The 27,586-nt window shown below is 45.9% G+C and overlaps 1 protein-coding gene across 2 annotated transcripts in view; it reads right to left on the bottom strand.

The window, feature by feature from the left end:
- DSCAM (DS cell adhesion molecule) overlaps positions 1–27,586 on the bottom strand; it is a 706,002-nt gene that overhangs the window by 144,810 nt on the left and 533,606 nt on the right. For both annotated transcript variants that reach the window (XM_045036594.1, XM_045036595.1), the window contains exon 11: positions 27,096–27,269. In XM_045036594.1, the coding sequence (XP_044892529.1) occupies positions 27,096–27,269 (174 nt within the window). The remainder of the gene's footprint in view (positions 1–27,095; positions 27,270–27,586) is intronic.

Genomic DNA, 27,586 nt, shown 5'->3' with positions numbered 1-27,586 from the left:
AGAAAAGGCAGCAGACAGCCCTCGGAGCCTGCTCACCCCTCTGAGTGGGGGCACCTCATTAGGACAAAAAGGGGACTGTTCTCCTGAACAGATCCTTCTGGGGCTTGCAGGATTTACCTGAGCCTCTCGCCAGTGCCCAAGAGAAGGGGAGGGCTGGGAGCAGGCCCAATCGGTCCCCGCTTGCTGGGCATCAGCATGGCTTTGCGGACCCCCACCTTCACCCCTCCTGCAGGGAGGCCCTGGGGGACATGCGGCACAGATCAGACAGGGGAGTTTCACCCGGTCTCTCTCTGTTGCCCTCCCTCTCAGGTTGGTGCTGGCAGAGAGGGTGGCTTGAGCCGGTGGAGCTCATAACCTCGCCTCCCCCTTCATCCCAGGGGTCAATGAGTGAGGAAGTCATTTTCCACAGCTTCTCTGAGCCGGGGTAAGTGTGCATCTGGAGTGCTGTGGCTCCGATGCTTTGCGGCGTCCTAAAGCTGGACAGACCACCGAGGCTTCCAGCGGTCACGCAGATGCAGCCAGGGGGAGGGATGGGGGCGGCAGGGGAAGAACGGACTTCAAGCTCGGGGGAGACCCAGCTTCCTGCTCCTTCAAGTCTCATCAAGAAGCATGTCCAGGGGGCCTCTGTGAGCACGAGCAAGAGTGCTTGACCACTTCCCAAGTGCCCAGTGTTGTCCCCAAGGGCAGGAACTGCCAAAAGAGGAGGCCCCAGTGGAGCAGGGCTCTGCTGCGGGTGACGCATCCTACTCAGGAGTGAGGGGCAGAGGGGGCCAACATGAGGGAAAAGCAGGAACAGGAAGACAGTAAAAAGCAGAGTGAGAAAAGCAGGCAGACATTGATAGTGCTCAGCCTGGACGAGCAAAGGTTCACATGTCAGCTCCTTAACTTCCTCTTGAGTGAGGAATCCCCAAGATGCCGGAGTTTGAATCCCAGGCCAACAGGGATGGTTGATTACCCTATATGTGACCTTGAGTCCGTCTTTAACCTTGACGAACACTACTTTCATCATCTGAAACATGGCAAATGCAGGGACCCGGATTGTAGCGTTTTTGCGCACTAGCATATAAACATATCAAACAACCCAGGGATTCGATAGCATAAAAATAGCAGTCATGATATTTCCATTAGAATAATATGTCTCTGAAAGTAGTGAGCTCTCTGTCAATGGACACGTTCAAGCCCACGCCAGATGACCCTTCCTGGGAGCGTTTGTCCCCGGCCAGCTGGGCTCCCATCAGCCTGCATTTGGGCAAGGCGGATGACCCCAGAGGAAGGCCTGCACATCCTCTGACACATGGGTTTAATTCTCCGGTTTATCACTCGTGAAGACATTCCCGGGTTGATGAAGGGAGCTCAAGCCTCATGCAGGACCAGGGGACCGGGTGACGTCCCCTCCCACTGGAGAGCCCAGGACTTCCAGGCTGCAGTGCTGTGACCGAGGACATACATGAACATTCCAAAAGGTTCAAGGAGGTTGTCCATGAAGGCAGCTGTTGCATGGACATGTGGGATGAGCCGAATTTCCAGGCACAGGGGTGAAATGGGAACTCTCTTTGCAGCCTGGATACCGAGATTTAAGTTTGGGGAGCCCAGACTTGAGATGGTCATGACCTTGTGGGGAAACACAGTGGTTCTGTGACAGCAGCCAGTAAGTAAGGAGGAAGCCAGTAAGCCACCATGCTGCATGGTGGAGGGGGAAGTCATGGAGCTCCAGGAGAGGAAGGAGCCTTGAGGCGTATTTTCTGCTGTGGTGCGTGAGCCCAGAGATGGCTCTGGCTGGTGAGTGGGGGCTTCCAGCCCCTCTGGAGGCTGCATCAGGGGACTGTACTCCGGCAGATGGGCCACGCTGGGCCAGGCCACATGGGTGAGAGGCTCCTGTGCTGACCCGGGTCTCAGGCCTGGGTGGAACGGTTTTGAATCAATGCTCTGGCCTCCTTGTTGACTTCAAGCCTCAGCACACAGGCACCTTGTGCTGTTTTTGAAGAGGTCCTGCTCACAATGACCTTGACTTCACAACCTTTGAATTTCAACCCAAGAGCGCTCCTGTACTTGGCTGGGTCCTGCAATTCCAGGGTTGGGAAAGGCAGAACACCCTATAGGAGCGTGGGGATTCACCGACTGTGTAACAAGCTCAATCCATACGGATGCAGCATCTTGTAAGATCTATGGAATATTCCTACAAGGGCAAGGAGTCTGGCGTTTTAAGGAAAAGGTCAGAGGCATGGATCAGGAGTGTGGGGAATTGCATCAAAGGCTATCAAAGGGGAGGGACAGGCAAGACGGAACGAGAGTAGAGATTTGGTGCCGCATGGTGAGCTGGGAATGGAAATCTTAGGTTAGCCTGATGCATCGTCCATAGTTTGTTTTAAAATCCCATGTCCACAGTGGACATACGTGATGGATGGCCTGCTAATGCAGTGCAAAATGCAGGCATTTTACAATTCCTCCAGAAGGATCAACCCAGAATTTCTGAATCCCCAGACAGCCTCGCCGTGGCCTCCTTTTATCTCCGCTGCTAATCAGTAAAAGGGCAGCACTCACATTAAGACTCCGCCAAAGTGCCAGTGCCGGCTTGGTGACGGCTGCTGTGTGGCACTGCGTGCGGCTGCCATTCCCAGCCTCACCGCTAATGAGAACATTTGAAAGATTACTGACATGTCGTGTCCACGGAGGCTGCCGGAAGTAATTAAGCACAGCTTCAGTGGAGGGCTACGTTGGCACATCCAAGACTTGAATGGCCAGCGAGTGAGGGAGGGGCTGTGAGCGTGTGTTACCTGGCCCAGCGTCCCCAAGACCTCCTCCTTCCCAGCCCTGCCCTGTTCATCACACCAGTTCAGGGGCTGCGGAGGCCACCGAGATCCAGCTCGATCTCTGTCTTGCCACACCCTGAAAAACAGTGCAGGCTTTGCGGCATATTTCTGGGCTCTGGCACCCTGGTTCTGGAACACGGCGCCTATACTCTCTTTGTTAATCAGTGCAGTATATTCAGGATGCCATTTTGTTGATGCAGCTTGGAAATGATAAGGCATAACTGGCTGCCAAAGACAGGTCTGAACAGACACAGGACTAGCATGTGATGGAGAGTGAAGGCCACTACAAAGCACACAGTAGAAGAATACTGAATGGCAGAAAAATATTGACAAGATGTAGGTAGAACTGGGCAGGTGTTCCAAGAGTAAGCTGTCCCAGGGGTGCCTGGGTGGCTCAGTCGGTTAAGCGGCCAACTTCAGCTCAGGTCATGATCTTGCGGTTCATGGGTTAGAGCCCCGGAGCCTGGAGCCTGCTTTGGATTCTCTCTCCCTCTCTCTCTGCCCCTCCCCTGCTTGCACTCTGTCTCTGTCTCTCTCTCTCTCTCTCTGTCTCTCTCTCAAAAATAAATAATAAAACATTAAAAAGAAAAAGAGTAAGTTGTCCTGAGGTGTCTGGGTGGCTCAGTTGGTTAAGTGTCCAACTCTTGATCTCGGCTCAGGTCATGATCTCACAGTTCACAAGACCATGCTCTGCGTCGGGCTCTGTACTGACAGGGCAAAGCCTGCTTGGGATTCTCTCTGTCCCTCTCTCTCTGTTCTTCCCCAGCTTGTGCACACGCATGTGTGTTTTTTCTTTCCCTTTCTCTCAAAATAAATAAATAAACATGAAAAAAAATTTTTAAAAAGTAAGCTGTCCTCTCCTCTGCCTTTTCTTGGGCGCTGGCAGCCCTAAGAAACATGCACCTGTGGTGGGCAGATTCTGTGATGGCCCCCGGTGATTCTGGCCCTGGTACTCATGCCCCCATGGAAGCCCTCCATCTTGAGTGTGGGCAGTACCTGTGAGTGTAACCAATAGACATGGCAAATTTCATGGGACGTTGCTCCTGTGCACAGGCCCCATGAGATTCTAACTTCCATCTTTGTGACTGTCTATTGCCTCCTCACCTTGCGTGTTTTGGTAAAGCAATCAACCATGGTGGAGATATCCCCATTGCAAAGAATGTAGGGCAGCCTCTGACCAATAGCCACAAAGGAGGTAAGGTCTTCAGTCCAACAGCTTTGGAGGAATGAATCCTGACACCAACTACATGAACTTGGAAGCAAGGCCTTCCCTAGATGAGCCTTCAGATGAGACCTCAGCTCACACCTTGATTGCAGCCTTCAGAGACACTGAAGAAGGCTTAGTTAAGTGATGCCTGGCCTCCTGACCCATGGACATTGGGAGATGATAGATGTGTGCTGTTCCAAGACACTAAGTCTGGGATAATTGGTTACAAAGCCACAGAAACGCATGTCCACCTTCGGGAAGTGAGGCATGCATGACAGGTCCATGCCTTGGTAAGGCACAAAAGTTGTCAGGAGCCCAGTGATGCACAGGATTGCCTGGGTAAGTCTGTTGAATTCTCGGCTCAAGTTAGGAAGTTCTTTGCCCAGAGATATGAGCAGCCCTGTCCCATATCTGTTTTGTCATCAACAAATGAGAGGCTATTGTTTGACTCTTTTGCCTCTTCCATACTTTTCAGATATACTTTTCTTGGGGAGGAAAAAGAAAAATACTTCTATGAGGTCTCCTTTAAAACACCCCATGTGAATGTTGGGATCAGGGAAGATTTTTCTACCTTTTTACTTATTATTCCATTTTTAAAAGATCTGGGGACAAGGGTACTTATTACAATCAGAAAAAAAGAAAGTATTTTACTTAAAGGGACCAGCTAGAAGATATAAGCGGGTGCTAAGAAGGCATGTTGCTATGGCCTCAGATTTGGTTTCTATGACTCAAGGTTAAGAATCAAAGTGCCCTGTCCTTAAATTTCCTAAAGAATACCAGGACCAGATTTCCACTTAGGACTTACTAAGCCTTGCTACTTACAACCATTAATTCAGTACCCATTCTTTCCTAGTGCAGAAAACAAAATTGGGGGGCACAGAGATGGAAGAGGCAATTGTACCGAGACATGAGAGAGTGCTATGGCTTGAATCACTTGCCCCCCACCCAAATCCAAGCGAAGGAGGCTCTAAGAGGAACCCATAGATGTTGGGAGTGCCTAAACAGTGGGAGAATGAAATTCAGACTCCCCAATTACTACTTTCTACCCCTTTCTGCCATACCTGAGTTTATGCTAATGAGGTGATCCATGGTGGGCTCTCAGGTAGCGTGAAGTAGGGGCTGGCCATGCCAGAAGGCCAAAGCATGTGATTAAAGGTTGGAAATCGTAGTCTCACCCCTGACCTTGGTGGAAGGTAGGGAGCTAGAAATTGAGTCCCATCATGATGTAATCAATCATACCTCAGCAGTGAAACTTTTATAAAAACTCTGAATACTAAGACCTGGAGAACTTGCTGGTTTTGAACACATCAATGTACTGGGACAGCAACCTGCTTCAACTCTTACAGAGACAGACACTCCTGCACCCAGGATGACTCCAGATCTCGCCTATGTACCCATTCACCTGGCTGTTCGTTCATATCCTTTTCAATAAAACAACAATTTTTAGGCATAGTGCTTTCACGAGTTCTTTGAGTCATTCCAGAGAACTCTTAAACTGATAGGGTCTTGGGAAACCCCTAATTTGTAGCTGGCCATACAGAAGTAGGTGGCCTGGAGACTCCACTTAATGTCAGAAGTTAGAACAGTTCTGAGGTACTGAGTCCTTTCATTTCTGGGATCAGACACTAACTGTAGGTAGTTAGCGACAGAATTGAATTGAATCGTAGGACACCCCGTTGGTGTCAGAGAATGGCGTTACAATGTAGGCTACAGGCTTTGACAGTCATCAAGCATTAGAGAAATATCCATAGCTAAGATAATAAGGGCTCCTTTGACTCTCACTATCTCCTCCTATAACCCCCAGAATAAAACACCAGAACCTCTAGCCAGGGGGAGTGTGGAATGTCACAGCTTAAGTCTAACTCCTACTACACGAAGGAGTAAGTAGAAAGCTCTGAGACGTGTCCAAGAAGTTGTTACAGTAGCTTCAACAGAACCCAGTTGAAGACCATCATGATGGGAGAAAATGAAAACTGACTCGTTATACCTCTACATCCCCCCATCAGTCTTTCCAGCATGCTCGTGATTATAATATGTACAGCTGGCAGTATTAACTGTATTTGATTATTGCAATTGTGAGCTTTTCTAATCACTGAGGGCATATATCATATCTACCCCCAAGGAATCTGAGGCACACTGCAACTTAACACAAGGATTAAGGTAAGTGGCATGAACCCCAGGCCTCCAGCCCCAGCTCTAGACAACTCTGGAGGACCAGCTCAGCTTCCGAGCCCTCTGTAGCATCAGCCGACGCCCTGCTTGCACCCACACCCCAGTATCTCCCTCTGCCCCTGCTACCTCCTGGACTCTCTCCTATGTGGGTGCTAATAGGTGCCGATCCCAAGCAGTCCCCAACCAGCTTCCTGCCTCCAAACCCCCACCTTGGAGTCTGTCTCCTCTGGAAGGCAGCCTAGGACAGACACACTGTCTCTGGTTTTTGGCTTTCCATTTAAAAACCAGCTTCCTCGGAGTCTCCTCGCGTATCTTGCGTGTGACATTTGCTAAGTGGTGCCAGAGCGTTTAGTGCATTTCTCTCATGCCACTAGCCTCGTGGTTAACTACACACGTGTTCATCTGGTTTATTCACCATCATACCTGTAGGGCCCTGCACAGAATGCAGCATGGAGTGCATTTTCAACATACAATTAAGGAATGGACACGTCAATAAAAGATGTTAAATCACATTGAAGAGATAATTCCAATAGATTTAGCTTTCTGGGTCCATATTCCCTTCTATGCCTCCATTCATTCAACCACTGAGCACCTGCTGTCATGTGTTGCAGTGTGCTGGGTTTATGGGTCAGGTAGCAGTGAACTCAGACCGCTTTGCTCCATTACTGCTGTGCGATTTAGGTGCTACTCTGAGCCTCACCCTTTTGGTCTAGTGTGGTGTGAGGACAGATCTGTCGTTAGCATATGGCTCTTTTCTCCAATGCGCTCGCTGGTCAGGGCTGTGAGGGCAGGGACATTCATTGCCCTAATTCACAGCAGGTACAATAGGCAGAATAGTAGTGCCCCAGAAAGGTGCACACCCTAGTCTCTGGGGCATGAATATGTTACCTTTCAGGGACAAAGTGACTTTGCAGGTGTAATTAAGATTGCTAATCAGATGATCTTAAAAGAGGAAGAATTCTGAATTATGTGGGTGGTCCCAGCATAGTCACATAGGCCCTGGCCCTTAAAAGTGGAAGAGGATGGGCACCCGGGTGGCTTAACTGGTTGAGTGTCTGACTTCGGCTCAGGTCATGATCTCACGGTTCTTGAGTGCAAGCCCCACATCGGGCTCTCTGCTGTCTGTGCAGAGATCCCTTTGGATCCTCTGTCCCCCTCTCTCTCTGCCCCTTTCCCACTCGTGTGTGCTCCCTCTCCCCCTCTCTCTCCCCAAAATAAATAAACATTAAGCAAAAGTGGAAGAGGAAAGGATAAGCATCAGTTAATTAGATTCAGCTGTAGAAGAGGCAGGAGAAATGGGGCAGAAGGAGAGTCAGAGGGTTTTGAAGTATAAAAGCACTCAACCTGTACTTGCCGGTTTTGAGATCAAGTGGTTATATGTAAGGAACAAAAAGAGGCTTCTGGGGGCTAAGGTTGACCCCAAGCGACAGCCAGCACAGAAACAAGGACCCCCTGGTCTACAGCCACTTGGAGGGGAAGTCTGCCAAGAGCCCGAATGAGTGGGGAGGCAGTTTCTGCCTTGGAGCCTCCAGAAAGCAATGCAGCCTCCACACCTTGACTCTGGCTCTGCGAGAGACAAAGCAGAGAAGCCAGCCAAGCCCGCCAGGTTTCTAAACCTGCAAACCCTGAGAGAATAAACGGGTATTTTTTTTTAAGTTGCTAAGTTTCTGGCAATTTGTCATGGCAGCGAGAGAGAACGGAGACAGTAGGTACCCACTGGATATTTCCGACTTGAGTTTTTAAAACTGGGTATTCCCAAATTAAAAGGCAGAGGCAGACCCCGAGTATTTATAGAGAGAACATTCTCAGTTCCAACTCTTAGTAAACAAGGTGGAATCCCCATGGCACGTTAAAGCGTATGGTTCTGTGGAGGGAGATGTTTATGTTGTGAGCACGGCAAGCCACGTGTGTGGAAATGCCATCCTTCCTGAGCAGCCAACCCTCCTGCTCCCAGGTCTGTATCAGTCAGGGTCCTGCAGAGAAACAACTGATGGGACGGATACATGGATAGACAGATTGATGTTAGGAGCAGGCTCACACAACAGTCCAGAATCTGCAGGGCAGGCTGGACGCCCAGAGGACAGTTGATGTTGTAGCTCAAGTCTGAAGGTAGCCTGGAGGCAGAATCTCTTCTTCCTACAGGGAACTCCGTCTTTTCCTCTAAAGGTTTTCAACTGATTGGGTGAGGCCCACCCACATTGTGGAGGGGAATCTGCTCTACTCAAAGACCACTGATTCAAGTGTCAGTCATGTCTACAAAATACCTTCACAGCCACATCTAGACTGGCATTTGACCACACATTGGGGCACCATGGCCCAGCCAAGTTGACATGTAACATTAATCTTCAAAGTCCACCGCTTGTCAATGGCAGCCACCCATATTTCCTTAAACCACACTTCACCTCTGAATAAAAGTGATAGTAAGGTCATATTTCCACCTAACATGATGCAACTATCCTGTGGAAGACCAAAAACACTAATCCCTCCCTGAAAAGAGGATGCAAAGTCCCTGGAGGATGTGCATTCTTCTCTTTGCTGTCCTGTAAATGAAATACTATGATATAAACTCAATACCTCTTATGTCCTATGATAAAGGCATAAGAGAGAGAAGAAAACAAAGATAATTGTTGTATGTGTGTATTTCTCCCCCCATATATATGTCACACACACACACACACATATGTATGTGTGTATATATATATATATGTTATATGCACACACACAAACACACACACATATATGTATGTGTGTATATATATATATATATATATATATATATATATATATATATGTTATATGCACACACACACACAAACACACACAAATGCCAAATTCAGTGCCTGGCCCCTGCCTGTCCTGAGGGGATAGAACTGCATGAACAGAAGGGGCTCACTTAGATAATACCAACACGGTAACACAACCTGTGGGGTAATTATTTTGCTCCCAGTTTTTACAGCTGCAGAAATGACTTCCCAGCGGCACATGACAAAGTGACGTTCACAGGAAGTGTCAGCAACTCATCCCGGAGACCACACAGGAAACAATTGTCTTAATGGTCACGCACATTCCCATGCCTTTCTCCTGCCTTCAGCACACGGCCAAGGTGACAGAGCTGGCTGCGCTGTGTGATAACAGTGACAACAAGTGACAACAGTGACAACAAGCAGGGTATTTTGTCCTTACTAACGCAACTTAAGGTCAGAGGAGGCCCCTTTCTCCTCATTCTCTTCACAGAGGGATGTGCCCTCCCCTTGGTGCCTATGAGGGCTTTACGTAAAACTGCTTTTCTCTCCTCTCTCCCCTCCAGGACGAACGGCTGCGGACTCAGAATTGTGAGGCACTTCCTGCCTCGACTCTGTTTCCACTTGCCAGTAAGGGCCCATTCTGTATCAAATCTATAAAAGAGCCACAGAAGGTGGGGCATTTGTGTTGCATCTCTGGGGAAAGATACCGTTCTTTAGTGGTACTCAACCGTATACAAAATGTACAGAAGGAATGAAAACGCAAAAATATACAGTCTGAAACTCCCTCCTCAGGGTCTTTTACGATCTGGCCTCAGCTCTCCTCCTCCTTCCGTCCTGCACACTTCCTGCTGCAAGTAGGGGTGAGAATCCACGACTTAAGGCTCAGAGTAGGTTATTCTCAAAGGAAATGAACCCATGAAGTTGTTTCCATGCTATATGTCCAGTAAGAAATGGGTTCCAAAGTGATGCCAAGGCACCTGGTGCCCCATGAGGTGCCACTGGAAGGAGGCTCTTAAGGACTGAGAACAAACTGAGGGTTGACGGGGGGTGGGGCAGAGGGGAAAGTGGGTGATGGGCATGGAGGAGGGCACTTGTTGGGATGAGCACTGGGTGTTGTATGGAAACCAGTTTGACAATAAATTATATTTTAAAAAAAGAAAGGAATGAGCAGGAGGTATGTGTATTTATCCAGAGAGACAACTAGGCTATTCTATTAACTGAAAAAGGCAAATCAAACCAACAAACATTGTGTGCTTTCATTTTTCCTAAGTGCGTTTATTTATTTCGAGAGAAAGAAAGTGCATGCACATGCATGCACATGGGGGAGGGAGGGAAAGAGGGAGAGAGAGAACCAAGCAGACTCCATGCTGTCAGTGCAGAACCCAACGTGGGGCTCAATCTCAAGAACTGTAAGATAATGACCTGAGCTGAGATCAAGAGTCAGACGCTTAATGGACTGAACCACCCAGGCGCCCCCATGCTTTCATCTTTTTAAAGGACAAGGTGACACATACAGATGTACCCACTAGGAGAAGAAACAAAAGAGGTTGTGCTGCTCACCCAGACTGCAACACCACCTCCCTGCTGCCCCGTAAAGACTTTGTCCCCTCTTCTGGAACTCTGTTCTTTCTTTCTTTTTTTTTTTTTTAAATTATCCTTTTTTAAGAAATGCTTATTTATTTTATTATTCATTTTCCCAGAGAGAGACAGAAGGAGAACATGAGCAGGGGAGGGGCAGAAAGACAGGGAGAGAGAATCCTCAACAGGCTCTGTGCTGTCAGTGCAGAGCTGGATACGGGCTCAAACTTGTGAACTGTGAGATCATGACCTGCTCTGAAATCAAGAGTCAGATGCTTAACCCACTGAGCCACATAGGTGCCCTGAATTCTGTTATTTCTACCAGCAGCACCACTGAGGGGACACATCAAGTTGTCTCCTGCCTCAGGGCATTTGCACTGGCTGTGCCTTCTTCCTGGAACTCACACAACTTCTTCCCTACTCAGTTAAGACTCCGCTCTGAGCAAATACAGAAGCTAAGTAATGAGGCAGGGAACAAGATGAGTACTGAGTATGGACCAGATCCCACAGGACCTCCCAGCATTGAGAAACCGGTCACATCAGCAGGAAGTGGTGCCTCTGGGCCCCAAGTTATGGGTTCTCCCCATTTCCTTAGAGAGAAGACTAAAATCAGAATCAGATGAATACCATTCATCTTAAAGTTCTCTTTACAGAGAACAAGAGTATTGAGACAGCCATACTCCACCAATGCTTCTCCCATGCTTATAAAATCATGTACAGTCCTTTGATGTATAATATAAACCACTGACCATTACAGTCACACTCTGGGGCCCAGAATGTGCTAAAACTCAAGTGACCTCTTCCAACGAAGAGGTTCTTTTCGGCCTATGTGTACATGGGCTGTACTCCTCCACGATGGGCCTTAAAGTCAACGGCTAAATGCACACATGTGGATACCTAGCTTGAGGTGCTAGAATCAACTGGCTGAGGGCATGGGGATTTAAATGCATAGGGGGGGAAACAGTATATTCAAAGGCCCACTGTCAACTCGTCTCTGTTTCTGCTGCAGCCATAGCTGGAACTGCAGAAAGCAGATGCTAGTCACTGCCCTGGTGGCCATGGGCATCCTGCCATGACCTACCATTGCATTACGAACGTTCATCAGCAACTCCTCTCCGGGGATGTTGTCTTTGGATGTACCCTAACATGAGTAGTTCAGATTGTCCCTGCAGAGGGCCAAACCTGGTGTCCCCAAGAGAAAAGGGAGCATCCTCTACATACAATAAATTATCAGAGGGGAATCTCCAAGCCTCACCTTTCTGTAAGCTTATTTCCACGCACCTGTTCAAGAGGCCCATGGAAGACTGGATGACTCCTGAGCTTGTACAGCTGAGCTTGCAAAAAAAAACCTGGTCCGTGGCCCTTGAGGACATTTATCTGTGGCTGCTTTTCTTTAGTCGTGCCTAAACAAAACTGTCCATTGTCTTCTGCATCCTTTTCAAGATGAATTACATTAAAACCAATGAGGTGACAGTAGTGATTAAGAGAAAGGAGGAAGAGGAAAGTAGTAGCCCCTGATGTCCAGGAGCTGGCTGGGAACTCCCAGGTGGGCCTTGGTATTCTCTCCTTGACAGTTTCACAAAATACCGACATCAGACCAGACCACTCTGGCTGAGATGGATCGAGACTAAACAAGCCCTCTCCATCATGTCTGAACGCAGACAACAGCATAACTGTTGTCCAAATAAACCACTACATGGCTAAATATCCACCATCTTGACTAATGGGTGACTGCCACACGTTTACTAAGCGTTGGCCTGGCTCTGTCCTTCCTCCCTTAGGATTCATTAAGACACCGGATCATAGAATTGCCCCCACTCCCAATAGTATCCAATCTAGAGCCAAGCATTGCGTCCTTGACCCTTTGCACAAATCACCTAACACAGGCCCAAGTATATAATACATCCTTTCCAACACCTTCTTATGGAGACAGCCTCCCACCAGCACCCCGTGGTGTCCGTTCTCCCTCGAGTCAACCATAAACCCAACACGTTACACTACCAGTGTGGCTGGTAGGCTCTGGCTGAAGGGCATTGGCAGAAAGGAGGCGGGAGTGTAGAAGTGTGGGAATCCAGCTCAGATGCTTGCCTGACACCCTGACACCCTGGCACGCAACTCAGCAAATGGTTGTTAAATTAATGAAAGACCTAAGCAACGGCTGTCAAAACTGATCTACGTGCACTCACCGTCTCACCCTGAAACTGTTGATGCTGCAGAAATATTCACACATGGAGTCCCATAATAATACAAAATTATTAGGAATGTGGGCTTTGTAAAAATAAAAGGGGAAGGCAAAATATGTATTTAAAATAGCATATGGACTTCAGATTTCTGTGGGAAAAAACAATGAAATATGTCTGCGTCTCAAATGGGAAAAAATGTGCATCTCTAGTGAGAGGCTTACAACTAACTGCAGAGCCTGGAAGGAAGTGTCATGTTTCTTCTTGTGAGGACTCCATACTGTAGAGTTGCGGGTTCTCCACCCCAATCTGTTCTATAAATTAAAGTTTAATCTCCACCCACCCCCAATAATTGCTTCTGGAAGAGACCAAAGTTTATTTGGAAGGATAAACACGAGAGCAGAACAAAGATAATTCCAAGTAACTGTGGAGGGAAGGGCTGGAAGTGGAGGGGTCAGAGAGAAGCCACACTTATGCCATCATACCTTTATCATATTCCAAAGATTCGATTATTTAACCACACAATGTGGGTGTGGGCCTTACAAGTTCCATGTATCCATGAGCATGTAGGCTATAAGCTCAACAGCCTGCACTAATTAAGAGGCTATCTCACACTTTTGTAGACACTCTACTGCCAGAATATTCTATCAGTTAATGCCCACAGCTCTAGGCAGTATACACAATTATCTCCATTATGGATAAGGAAGATGGGGCTTGGAAAGGTTGGGGAACTTGCCCAAGTCTACATAAGTAAGACGTAGTGGAACTAAGGGGCACTTGGGTGGCTCAGTGGGTTAAGCATCGGCTCTTGATTTTGGCTCAGGTCATGATCTCATAGTTCGTGAGTTTGATCCTGGTGTTGGGCTCTGCACTGACAGCGTGGAGTCTGCTTGGGATTCTCTCTCTCTCCCTCTCTCTGCACCCCCCACTCTTTCTCTTTCTCAAAATAAATAAATAAACTTAAACAAAAGTAGTAGAAATGCGATTTGAAACCAGATTGTCTGATTTCAAAACCCAGACTCTTAACAACTATTACACAGGCTCATTAGAAGTTGCTAGGTATTTTGGGATTTTTTAAAAACTGATACCTTGGGGCGCCTGGGTGGCTTGGTCGGTTAAGCGTCCAACTTCGGCTCAGGTCATGATCTCACAGTCCGTGAGCTGGAGCCCCGCGTTGGGCTGTGTGCTGACAGCTCAGAGCCTGGAGCCTACTTCAGATTCTGTGTCTCCCTCTCTCTCTGACCCTCCCCCATTCATGCTCTGTCTCTCTCTGTCTCAAAAATAAATAAACATTAAAAAAATTTTTTTAATAAAAAATAAAAACTGATACCTTTATTGAGGTATAATTCACATACCATGAAGTTCATGTTTGTTTTAATGTTTATTTATTTCCGAAAGAGAGAGAGAGACAGAGAGACAGAGAGAGAAAGTGAGTGAGCAGGGGAGGGGCAGAGAAAGAGGGAAAGACAAAATCCTAAGCAGGCTTCATGCTATCAGCTATCAGCACAGAGCCTGATGCGGCGCTTGATCTCAGAACTGTGAGATCATGATCTAAGCCAAAATAGTCAATGCTTAACTGACTGAGCTACCCAGGTGCCCTGAAATTCATTTTTTAAAGTGTATAGTTTGTACAGTTCAGTGATTTTTAATATATATACAGGGTTCTGCAAAATTCACCACTAATTCTAGAACATTTTTATCACCCCCAAAGGAAACCTTCTACCCATTTTCACTCCCTCGCCTTTGCTCCACATTCCCAGCCCTTGGTCACCACTAATCTACTTTCTGTCTTTGTAGATTTGCCTGTTCTGGATATTTCATATAAAAGGGACCACATGATACACAGTAATTTATTTGTGTCTGGCTCCTTTAACTTAGCAGAATGTCTTCAAGGTACATCCATGTTGCAGAATGTATTCCTACTTCGTTTGTGTAGCTGAATGGTACTCTGTCAGGACATACTGCATTTGGAGTATCCATTTGCCAGTTGATGGACATTTGGATTGTTTCCACATTTTAGCTATCATGAAGAGTTGCATTCATGTACAAGTTTCTGTGTATACATATGTCTTCATTTATCTTGGGTATATGATTAGGAGTGGAATTACTGGGTCATATGTAACTCCATGTTTAAATTTTAGAGAAACTGCTAAACCATTGTGCAAAGTGGCTGCATCATTTCACAGTCTCACCAACAATACATGATGTTTCAATTTCTCCATGTCCTTGAAGATGGACTTTGCTTTTTTTTCTTTTAAGCCAACCTAATGGGTATGAAGTGATATGTGATTGGGGTTTTAATTTGCATTTCCCTAACTGAACTATGATATCGAACACCTTTTTATGTACTTATTGGCCACTTGTATACCGTCTTTAGATAAATGTCTTTTCAAATCCTTTATCTACTTTTTAATTGGTTTAGCTGTGTTTTTATTGTTGACTTATAAGTGTTCTAGGCACAAGTACCCTATCAGATATAGGATTTACACATATTTCCCCCCATTCTTCAACTGTCTTTTCATTTTCTTGATGCATGCAATGTTTTAATTTCTATGAAGTCCAAGTTATGCATTTTTCCTTATGTCATGTATGCTGTTGGCTGGAAAGTTTGACTTGAGACGCCATTTTCTTAAATATCTTTTCCTAAAATGAAATTTCTATTTCAAAAAGTAAGGACAGGACAAGATGTTCAGCAAATAACGTTAGGACAACTGACTAATCATTTGCAGAAAATATATTCACTCTTACAATCTACATCACAATGTCTTTCTTAAGTAGTACAAAGTTAATGGCAAGTATAGAAATCTGTATGTTTATAGAAATTAAAGAAATTTATATATTATATATTTAATATAGACTGTTAATATCCCTTGGATTGATAATAACTTTTTAATCAGGGTACAAAATGGGGGGGGGAAACACTGGGAAGTTGTTATATTTAGCTACATAAAAAAAATTAAACTATATATCAAAACACTATAAAATAAAATTAAATGTTTCAGACTTGCAGTACTGGCAGAGTTCGGATAGACTAACCTTTCCTCCTATAACTATAACATCTAGATTTTGTATTTTGGGTATGTATGTATATATGCATGTATTTGTATATATGTGTGTGTGTATAGACAGAGAGGGAGGGAGGGAGGGAGACAGAGAGGGGTATTCAGGCACTGAAAGCAAGCAGAAACTGAATTAGCTGAGCTAAAATAGTATCTTCCCTTAAAGGATAAACCTCAGTGGGTGAGATCTGTGAATTTACTGGACACTTCTCTAGACTGGAGTATGAATTAGCTGTAGAGGCCAATTACTCCATCTATCAGAGGGCACACTTAAGGTCTGGAGGAGCAGTGAAAACATTAGGGGGACACCCTAGAGAGAAGGGAGTCACAGAGAGTGTAAGTCCCACCATTTTCACATGAGCCCAAATCGTGGATGACTACTGAAGAGTGCAGAAGCTCACAGTGGGCTCAGGGGAAAAGCATCAACTAGAGGCTGATCAAGGTTTCAGCTGCTGCCCACTGCAAGGGAGAGAGAGACCTTGGAGTTCAACTCCAGCTAGCTGAAAGCCAGCTAGGACAAAAGTCAGCCTTTGGAGGAACATAACAGAATCCAGAGTCTCTTCAATGTATCACTTATCAAGTACATGATTTTTAAAAACTTCCACACATGTAAAATCACAGGTAAAATGTGTTCTCTATGAAACAGAAGCCATCAATAGAAACTGACCATAAAAGCACTCAGATGTTGCAAATAGCAAACAAGGATTGGAGCAGCTGTTGTAAATATGGCTGATGCTGTAACTTAATACATGTGCATAATGAGTAGACAGATTGGAAATTGAGCAAAAAAATAGAGAATATAAAAAAGGAACCAAATAAAATCCTTGAACTGAAGAGTACACTAACTAAAATGAAAACTTCAGTGCATGAGCTTAATGCACACTGGAGACAGCTGGAGAAAGTGTCAGTAATGATAAAAATAGATTTAAAAATAGGCAATTTGATGACAGAGGGAAAAGACTGAAGAAACATGTGTCAGAAGTATCAGAAACCTTAGTCCTGGGGCCGTATCCAATGGACTAGCATATGTGTCCTAGAATGAGACCTAAGAGAGAATAAAACGACGACAACAAAATCATGTGAAGAACTAATGGTTGAAAACTTCTCAGGTTTAAAGATTCTACCAGCTCCTCCATCCAAACCAACATAAGTACAAAGGAGACGACATATAGGTACATTACGGTCAAACTCTGAAATCCCAAGAGAGAGAAAATCTTAAAAGCGGCCAGAGAAAAATGACCCATCAAGTATGGGGGTGGTAACCCTGACCTGACTCTAATTCTTGGAGAACCAAAACACTACCCTGGTCCCCCAGTCAGGGGCTTCTATAGGTCAGGGGGCAATACATTCAGGCATAGGTCTGGTTTCCAGTGGACCCAATGAATCTTCAAACCCATCCTGTGGTTATTTCCCCCGTTCCAGAATGTGTCACTTGGTAACTGGCAGAATGCCCACATGGTTCTCAAACTGCTGAGTGAGGGCTATTATGATAGGAAAGGCCAAGTGGACGCCGGGAGAACTGCCTCTTCTTATCAGCATAGCAAGCCAGAAATTAAAGCCACATTGCTAGAAGGATTGCAGAGATTAGCGCACTAGGAAAATGAGTGGTGGTGGAGCTGAAGGAGCTGGCCACTGGGGACGGTCCCATCAAGGAGCTCTGGGCTCCACCAGCTCAGCATGGGGGCCGGAGGGATCTCTCTGGGTTTCTAAAAGGTGGCCTTTCTAACCACAGGCCATGGGAAGCAGAATCCCTGAGACCCAGAGACAGACGCAAACCCCCAGTCTCCTGGGACTGTCACAAGACTGCCACCTGCTCTTCTGGCTGGCTCTCCTGCCTCTCTGCGCTCCTCCCATAAGTCAGATGTAATAAAGAATTTTGAGTGTGGGTGTCAGAATGAGAATATTATTGTCATGATACTTTTCCTCTGCTCAAAATCCTCCAATGGTGTCTCATCATCATTGAAATAAAGTTCAAAGTTTGACTGTGGATCCAGCCCCTGCCCAGGTGTCTTGGCCCCGCCATGTACCTTGTACTCCAAGCACATGGTCTCCTTGCTGCTCTGCAAAAATAACCAATTTCTACCTCGAGCCTTTGCACTTGCTACTCCATCATCTGGAATGTTCTCTCCAAGCACACACACACAACCCATTTCCTTCATTCTGTTCTCTGCCAGGCTTTATGCTAAATACCGATGCACATGTCATTCTCTCCATGGAGATGTAAACTGGTTGTGTCTTGTTCGTCCAATGTGCAGTGTCTAGAACAGTCCTGGAGGCTAGCAGGAGCCCAGTGAATACTGCCGACCAGACGAGTGGGCAGAAAGGACAAGGGGCAGCCAGAGGACCTAAGGGGGCAGCTAGGCAGCGACCCCATGGCCCAGGGCCAGATGGGAATAAAGGCATCTCAGTGGGTGCCGGCATGGAGGGTGACAGCTAACTGAGGACTCAGAAGACTGATGCCAACACCCACAGAAGGCCGTGGGGGAAGAAGGATCTTAATCAACCAAGAAACCCCGAAAGAGCTGAGATTACCCCAAAGAGGCAACACATAACTTCTCAGCTGCTGGGTAGAAGGGAGCCTCTAAACAAAAGGAGGAGGAAGAGGAAGCAACTAAATAAAAGAAAAAAATACACTCGCCTCGCCTCGGAAGAGTACCATCCTGAGAAACATTTTTAAAAATCCTTTTTGTTTTTCTCAGTCTCCCTCCACCAGGCACTGGCCTCCCTGCTACGGGGACACCAGATGTTCCCCAGACCTGCATGCTGTCCTTGACCCTCCAATGCCATTCTTCCCTCAGACCTGTTCTACCCCGACCCAAAGCATCAGGCTTTATGAGTCCCTATAATAGTTCCTCAACTCAAATAAAACACCCCAGTCCCTCAGAGGTGTTTATTTCAGCCCGACTGTTGAGGAGAGAAGCATGGCTGAGTCCCAGGAATTTCTGAGGATGCTGTCTCCTTACCTATTGTGCTGGGATGTCTCCAGTTGCAAACAAGAAGGCCTTGACCCACATTGGTTTAGACAGAAAGGCAACCAAGTAATTAGTCTTCTACAACTATGAGTTCAGAGGATTCAAGATGCAGTACAGTAGGGGTAAAACTCCACTTTTCCTCTTTTCTTAATGCTACCTTCTTCTAGGTATTGGTTGTATCCTGGGAACAATACCAAAATGGCTGCCACAGATCAAGGTGTCACCTCCAGGCGGGGCCAAGAATCAGAAGAGATGAGCATCTCTGGCACAGTTGCCTATTAAGAATAAGGAAATCTTTTCCAGAAGGTCTCTTCTTACATTTTGTTGGCCCAAACTGGGTCTCATGCCCATCTTTAAACCAATTATGTCCAAAGGGAATAGGCTGCTCGTGGTTTCTTCAGACTAGAGTTCATATCCATGGGTTTAGACAGATTAGGATTTACCTGCTGGAGCAGGTGATGTAGTTATAGTGCGCTTCTCTCAAACACAAGACTCTACAGAAGATCTCTGTTATCACTGTGTGCATTCGTGTTCCAGGCCTGCCACAACAAAGCACCACCAACTGGGTGGCCTAAAACAACAGAAATGTATTCTATCACAGCTCGGGAGGCCCCAAGTCTGAAATCAAAGTGTTGGTAGGATTGTTCTCCCTCTGAAGACTCTAGGGGAATATCCTTCTTTTTCTCTTCCAGTTTCCCTTTGCTGGTGGCAGCATTCTCCTGTCTCTGTCTCTGTCTTCACATGACCCTGTGCCCTCATGACTAGTTCCAAAATTTCCCTTTTTATAAGGACATCAGTCATATTAGATTAAAGGCCACCTTACTCTAATAAAATCTCATTTTAACTAATTTCATCTGCAAGGACGCCATTTCCAAATAAGGTCACATTCTAAGATACTAGGGGTCAGGACTTCAATATATGAATTTTGGGGGCACACAATTCAACACTTAACACTGAGAGACGAGGCTGAAATTGGAGCTGGCAACAAATTACAGTGATTTAGTCTTCCCATTTTACGAATTCCTTATTAACCCCCAAGAATCTTCAGCTGGTAGAATTCCAGGCTCATTTAAGAAGTGAAATGCAGGGGCGCCTGGGTGGCGCAGTCGGTTAAGCGTCCGACTTCAGCCAGGTCACGATCTTGCCGTCCGTGAGTTCGAGCCCCGCGTCAGGCTCTGGGCTGATGGCTCGGAGCCTGGAGCCTGTTTCCGATGCTGTGTCTCCCTCTCTCTCTGCCCCTCCCCTGTTCATGCTCTGTTTCTCTCTGTCCCAAAAATAAAAAAATAAAAAACGTTGAAAAAAAAATTTAAAAAAAAAAAAAAAGAAGTGAAATGCAAATGTTTATGTGGAGTACAAGACGCTCTCCCTGGAAGGAGCCGCCATCCACCATTGGCAATTACAGCCGTGGAGCGTCGTCCACTGGCTGACAAGTGGCCCCCCCTTTTCCATTCTTACTTTCCCATGCCCCTTCCCATCCTCTGCTCCTGCACCCAGGCATTCCCATGAAAAGTGTGGATATTTTTGACAGCTGGACCAGAAAAGGGAAGGGTGAGGGATATGAGTGTGTGCATACATGTAGAATACATCGGAGTGGGGGCTGGCGGACTCTAAAGTCATGGAAATGTGTCACCTGGATGTTTTTCAGTCAGGGACACCTCATACTCTATAACAGACACTAATGTGGCTTGTTTGGGGGGAGTCATAAGCTGCAATTCAGGAATGATGATGATAATTATAATAACACCCCTAACATCAACCACAACAGTAGCCGCCATTGCTCTGCAACAACCATGTCAGGAATTTTTACTGAGTGCTTCAGTGATGGGTCATGTCAGCCTTATAGGGATCCCACGAGAGACGTATTTTCTGTGACTTAATCTACGGAGGCTTGGAGAGAGGGAGCCCAGGCTGTGTGAGCTTCAAGCCTGACTGGCAACCACAGAGTTACATCGCTTTGATTCATTTACGTCACATGTGGCGTAAGGCCGCGGTAAGAGTGTGGACATGAAGCAAAGGTAGTGAAATAGAAAATCCTAGTTTTCAACAGAACCCAGGCTGCTGCCTGACTCAGGGCTGCTTACTCCTCCTTAGCCCCTTCCAACCTCTCATTGTGTGCCTGGCTGCTTCCAGTCCAATGCTCCGAGAGACACTGCAAGGAAAATACACAAGACCATCCAGGGTGTGATTTTTCCAGAACAGTGGTTCTTGATCTTCTTGCATCATGCATCCCTTTGAGGGAATCATGAAGGCCACAGTGTTTCCCCTCAGCAAAAAAACACACATGTTTGCACCTGATATCAAGGGGTCCCAGAACCTCACGGGATCTGCCTACAGGGGCCCATGAGTCAAAGTGTGATTTAGAAGCTCCTGAATTAAGGGGCACCTGGGTGACTAAGGCGGTTGAGCGTCTGACTTCAGCTCAGGTCATGACCTCGCAGTTTGTGAGTTCGAGCCCCACATCGGGCTCTGTGCTGACAAACAGCTCGGAGCCTGGAGCCTGCTTACGATTCTGTGTCTCACTCTCTCTCCCCCTCCCCTGCTCATGCTCTGCCTCTCTCTGTCTCTCAAAAGTGAATAAATGTTAAAAAAAAATTTAGAAGCTCCTGAATTAAAATATCAGGGAAAACAGTATTGGACCCACTCAGCTATCTTGGCACATTAGGAAACAAAAAAATTATAATTTGGTAATTCTATATATTCAAAACTGTCCTCTCTTGCTCTGTTAAGAACAAAGCAGCCTGAAAACAAACCTTATTTTGCTTTTAGAGGAAAGGGTGTCCTGTCAAAGTGACTGTGAGGGGCCTGGAAAACATTTTATAGGAATTATTAAGGCCATCACAGCCTCACAGAGGGCCAGCTGGGGGCCCTGCTCCTTCTTTTAGGAGTCTCACAGAGCAATCGCAAAGACTAGAGGGGATTTTTATTTAGCTAACGAGGTGTAGGGTAAAGATCGGTGGGGACACAGTGTGAGGGTAGGAAGTCACAGAAGTTGAATGCACTACCCAGGGGTAGATACGGATTCTCGGAGATGGCGGTAGATTCTTGAACACCACCCCCAACATATCCTCCCCAGCAAAGGCAGGACTTGAGTGGCCTAGATCCTATCACATCACCAAGGTCTATCCAGAAATATCATGGCCAAGGTCCAGCAGACTGACCAAAGCTGACAGTGAGTGTACATGAGCTGCAAGGCCTACGTGCCCGAATCCTGGAGGAAAAAGAGATGTGTGCATGATACCCAGGGACCTGCCTGGGCTGAGCCCGAGGGAGGCTTGGGGACCAAGGCCCCACCACATCCTGCGGGTTGGCTCTGAGAGGCAGTGGCATCACTGGATCCGGAGAGCAACCACCTCTCCGGGCAGCACCCTGCTCCTGTTTGGTAAGGGATGTTCTTTCATGCTGCAGGCAGTGACAGAAGAGGAGCTGTTTGTGCATCGGGGCCTCAGATCCATACAGAGATCAGTTCCAGGGAGCATGCGGGCCCAGAGGCGAAAGTGGGGAGGGGAGGACGTAATTCTGGCACCTGGGAGAGACATTCGGGACAACGACTCATCCCCTTGAGAGATCCAGAGGTCTGGGGCAGCTCTTTTCTTACTAGAACCAACCAGATCTCCCAGCACAAGGTCTGGAAATGGAGACGCTCTGCAGCGCCCCCGTGGGCCTGGGGCGAGGGTGCAGCGTTGTCACCAGAGGCCAAACAGAAAGTCTGGAAAGTAGAATCAGATGGAAAGGACAGCCTGGTCCCTCTGTCTTTTCTGCCGAAGTCCTCAACAACATTTGGTGTTTCGGGTCCCTATTCCGGGCACGCGTTTTGGTCAAAGCTAAGCTGTGATTGGGATAATAATGAATAATGTGGTTCCAGAAACAGCAAGACCAACAAACCTGAAGGATTTGAAGGGTTATTTTTCTATCCCACTGGTCGCTGTCCCTGACGGTTCATCCAAGCTTGGTTGCCTCATCTCTGCCCACAGCCTCCATGTGTCTGATGTCAAAAACACACGTGTGTGTGTGTGTGTGTGTGTGTGTGTGTGTGTGTGTGTGGTGGGGTGGGGGTGGGGGTTCACCATCAAATTGCTCTGCTAGTGTAGTAGTGGTTTTTGAAAGCACCCGAGTGAAAGAACTTCCCAGACAACAGGCTCGCTCAGCCAGTGCACGGTTCTCGCGTCCCCAGTGAGCCCCTGGCAACCGGCGCTGTTGGGAGAGTTCAGGTACTTAAAATGTGTATAAAACCAGCACCAGCCATCCTGGGAATCCAGACTATTGTCCAAGAAGCCACCTTAATTTCCTGACGTTGCTTGATCGGGCAGAAAGTTCTGTCCTATTACATTTAGAAATATTTGCAGCCCACTTTTTAAAAATACGAATTATAAAAATGAGAGAGTACGTAAAATTTTTATTTAAAGCCGTGAAATTTCCTTTCTACCCCCCAAAATTTTTTTTTCAGTTTGAAATCCCCAAACATTTTATTGATGATTCATAAACAGCTGGAGTCAGGAATAAGAGTTTCCAAAGGCACCACCCCCATGGGTCAGCATCACAGGGACAGTGAAAGTACCCCCTGCCTGGATCTTGGAAGTCAGGTTTCCTCTTCCTCTTCCTACCCTACAACCTTTTAATTTTCCTGTTCAGAATGATTTTCTGGAAGTATTCCAGTGTGCAGCACCATCAGCATCTACGATTTTTTTCTCTCGAACCAGCAGGATCACCTGCTATGTGTATGTGGTAGATCCGTGCATAGAGTGCTTTCTGATTTACAGTGTATCTTCACATACATTACCCCATTTAATTTTCATACCCCCCCCTCCCCAGGAAAGGTGTGATTCTTCTTAGTTTACAGGGTCAGAGAAGTAAAGCAGTTTGAGATCACTAATGAGAAGTGGAGAACCAGAAGGACCAGATTGTTTGGGCTGCAACCTCGGGGGTGGGGGGGCTCTTCACCCTACCCTGGGCTCCCTGTTAATTACATGACACTTCAGCCCTCCATGTCCACGGCACACAGGCTTTGAGGACTTTCCTAATTTTGACCCAGAATGTAGGATTCCTTGTGTTTCCCCAAGACGGTCTTCATTTAGGGGACAGAACTGAATGAAGGTTGTCAAAACAGCGGTTACCACCTCAAAGGAAACTTGTTACCACTTTTATGGAATCAATTCCAACAATACAGAGAAATTCTTTAGTGTGTGCAATATTGGAATCAGCTGTTTGGGGGAGAGGGGGAGGACGCTTTGTTCCTTTTTTTTTGGCGATACCATGCAATGGTTTTCCCAGGGATGGGCCAGTAGTGTCCCTGTTATGCTCTCATTCCTCTCCTGGCTGCAGTTTGAATAGGTAGCTTTAGTTCATTTGGGATGATTTTTCTGTGTTTGTATGGAATGCAGTGTGTGTGTGTGTGTGTGTGTGTGTGTGTGTGTGTGTGTACATGGGTGTGGCTGCATGCCATGTTTAGGGCCATGTTAAGAGATTAAAATAAAAGAGAATGGGATGATGGTTCTTTCTCTTCTTGCCTCTACCTGGAAGGCATCTGGGTTTGCTGTGCACACACTGTAAGTGCACATGTGCATGTGGGTGTGTGTCTACAGCTTAGTGCTCCCCTTCTGTCCTCTACAGAAGTAACAATAAAACATGTTACCATTCATAGGGGCATAAAGTCAGCCAGGGTGTGCTCTGTGCTCAAACTTCCTATTTTCTTTCCTTTTTTTAATGTTTATTTTTTTTTATCTTTAAGAGAGAGAGAGAGCGAGCAGGGGAAGTGCAGAGAGAGGGGGGACAGAGGTTCCTAAGCGGGCTCTGTGCTGACAGCAGAGAGCCTGACGCGGGGCTCGAGCTCACAAACCGTGACATCATGACCTGAGCCAAAGTCTGATGCTCAACTGACTGAGCCACCCAGGTGCCCCCTTCCTCCCTATTTTCATGGTAAAATAGGTAATACCAAGCAGCAGATTTGCATTGCTGTGTGCTGCCTCCACAAGTCCATTTTAATCCACTAAGTAGTCTGGTCACACAAATACACACAGAAAAAGCGAAGTTATCCCTCTTTGTTGTTACTGTTTTTTTTTTTAATGGTATCATTTGAGTAACACCTCTATTTGTTGTATATCTCCTGTCTTTGTGCTTCTATAGCTTTCTTAAATTATTCTTTTTACTTTCCAGAATTCAAATAGTATGATATTAAAGGGTTAAATATACCAGACACTTGAAACTGAACACATTTATAAACCCACCAAGGGCTAAAAACTGGTAGAATTAACTGTTACCTAAAAGCATCTCTCTGCTAATAGTTTGTATGGTTTGAGAGAATCTAAACTTGGCCACCTCTAAGAACCATTTCTGTTTGACATTTGCTCACTTTAAACGTTTCCCTGTCTAACCCCCTCCATGTACAGGGTACAACACGCGGACAGAGTTTACCTCCTGCCTTGGGAGTTTTAATTTCTTCTCTCTGCTCTCTGTTCCCTCTTCCTCAAGCGTCCCTATTCACCCTCAAGGATTGTACCTGTTGATACCCACTGCATCGTCTAAGACTGAACTTAAATCCACGTGTTGTCACTGTGCAGTCGCTGGCCCTACACACAAATGTCAATCACGCCCTCATCTGCGCGCCTTTGTGTTTGGAACTCTTTTCCAGTGTATTCCACTGGATGGCAGTTGTATACACCCATTCCCCATCAACCCACAAGAAAGAAAGGTCGCTAAGGGCAGAAAGACATCTCCGTGGTCCTCTCCCATGCCCCACACTAAGAGCATCAAAGGTGTGTAGAGAGGAAATCTGGGGAAAACCAGCTTTTGTATCTTTAAATTCCACCCACTTAAAAGACTTTTTCTCCATGAAATGCTCCTTAGTCCCCGCAAAATGAAAGTTATATCCTCCTCTGAAAGGTACAACTATGGCACATGTTATATTACTCTCCATCTTGCATTAATATTAGTAAGCTCTATATACTTCCTTGTTATCTCCTCTTCCAAAACATAAGTCCATGGATGAAGTATTCACATCCTTCACAGGGCCCTGTATCTATTACAGCATAGATATAGACTTGCGGAATTTTTATAATTTTAAAATATTTCAAAGTGGCAAAATATAATCAAATTTAGAATCAAACATATTCTATTAAATATAATCAAATTAAAAAATATATTTCTCTTATTGGGGAAAGATGGATCAATATTGGCCAACATTGGTCTTCAGCTCTTGGGTTTCCTTCAAATATCATCAATCTATACTTTTTTAAGTTATCCTTTCAACTTTGGATTTATATGAAACGACAATTTGTCTTCAGATTCTTGCAAATCAGTTCCTCCAGAGTATAAAATTTAGAATCAAATTTATGTATTGGATATCTACAAAACATATTTTAAAGCAACCCTATTTCAAACTGTAATTTTTCATGGTATAAAAGTATAGCAAATAAATAGCTTGATATTTTCAGCGTTACGTTGGAAATAATGGACTAGAATAAATTCTGAGTGAAATAGGGCGGATACTAGTATTTGTGCAGTCAGCTTAAATATCTCTCTCTCACACACACATATACATAAGACCCACTGAGATTCACTTTTAAATTCAATCCCTCTAATGAGTGATACGGTAGAGGTCTTTTCCAGCCTACCGAGAACACAATTAAAATAAAAAAGAGAAAGGCTGATCAAAGCCTTATCTGGAAGAGATCACAATTTATCTAACAGAAAATTGCACAAATGGACAAAGACATAAGTAATTCGCTGTAAACTAGGCGCCCAACCATTTGCTAAAAAGCAGCAACTTTACAAAAGTTGGCCCGTTTTATGTCCTTCCTTTGGTGGTTTACTTACCTAAGTAGAAAAATAATCTCATTATAAGTTGCCCTCCCCTATAAAACGGGTCAGCAACATGGACCCTAGACAGGGTGTTACATGTTCCTGTCTTGTAGTTGTGTGTCTTTGGTAATGAGGTTTCCGGCTGCTTGATTTCATAAGGATCTCTAAAAGGAAACCTAGGGACAAGCCAGCTTGAAAATCATAAAATGTGTGGAAACAGACGTCTGAAAAGAGCACATACAAGACCATACGCTAGGCTTTTCCGCAGTAAAATCAGCAGAATAGAAATGTGGGCACTAAAGGCAGAGGCCCACTCACCTGCTAGGTATGCATGGCCAAGGGAACCCAAGGGACACGAGCATGTGGCCCCAGACACCGGGCACACGGTCAGGCTATTGCAACCGGCTGGATTTTTGCCCTCCTCTTCGGTCGTGTCCCAGGCGAGCAAAACCTCAAACCTCAGCTGTAGCCAACCAACATTTTGTTTTGTTTTGTTTTAAACAGATGTGTGCGGAGACAATGGCAAATTTAAGCACAAAAAGACCTATTTAGGTAAAACAAAGCATTCTTCTTCCTTACTTTTCACCGTGAGGTACATGGACTTGCTGACGTCTGCACCCACATCGTTGCTGACCTTGCACAGGTAGTAGCCGCTGTCTTCCTCCACGACGTGCTTGATCAACAAGGACCCGTTGCTCAGAACCTGAATTCGGCCATTCAGGGCAATTGGTTGGAACTGGGGAACCCCAGCACCTGGAGTAGAACAAGAAGGAGGAAGAATGATGCCAACAGAAACCCACAAGGGGAGACAGTGAGTTCAAGTTCACACAACTTAGTATAGAGAAGTGAGGGGTATTTAACATCTAGAGGGCAGTCGTGGGATACGCGGAATTTTTTCCCCCCAACATGTAAATTCTTGTTTGGAGAGAAGCACATTTATTTAAAATGACACTGCTTCAGACTCTGAGATAGAGAGTAAGAGACTGTTACAGGTCGTTTCTACACAAAAAGCCAAATTTGATGAGTGTTAAGTAGCTGATAAATTATTCAAAGACATCACAGTGGAACAG

Source organism: Felis catus, chromosome C2, assembly GCF_018350175.1.
Source record: "Felis catus isolate Fca126 chromosome C2, F.catus_Fca126_mat1.0, whole genome shotgun sequence".
Classification (NCBI taxonomy): domain Eukaryota; kingdom Metazoa; phylum Chordata; class Mammalia; order Carnivora; family Felidae; genus Felis; species Felis catus.
Note: the sequence above shows the minus strand (reverse complement) of the source record. Positions and strands in the feature narration are given on the sequence as shown.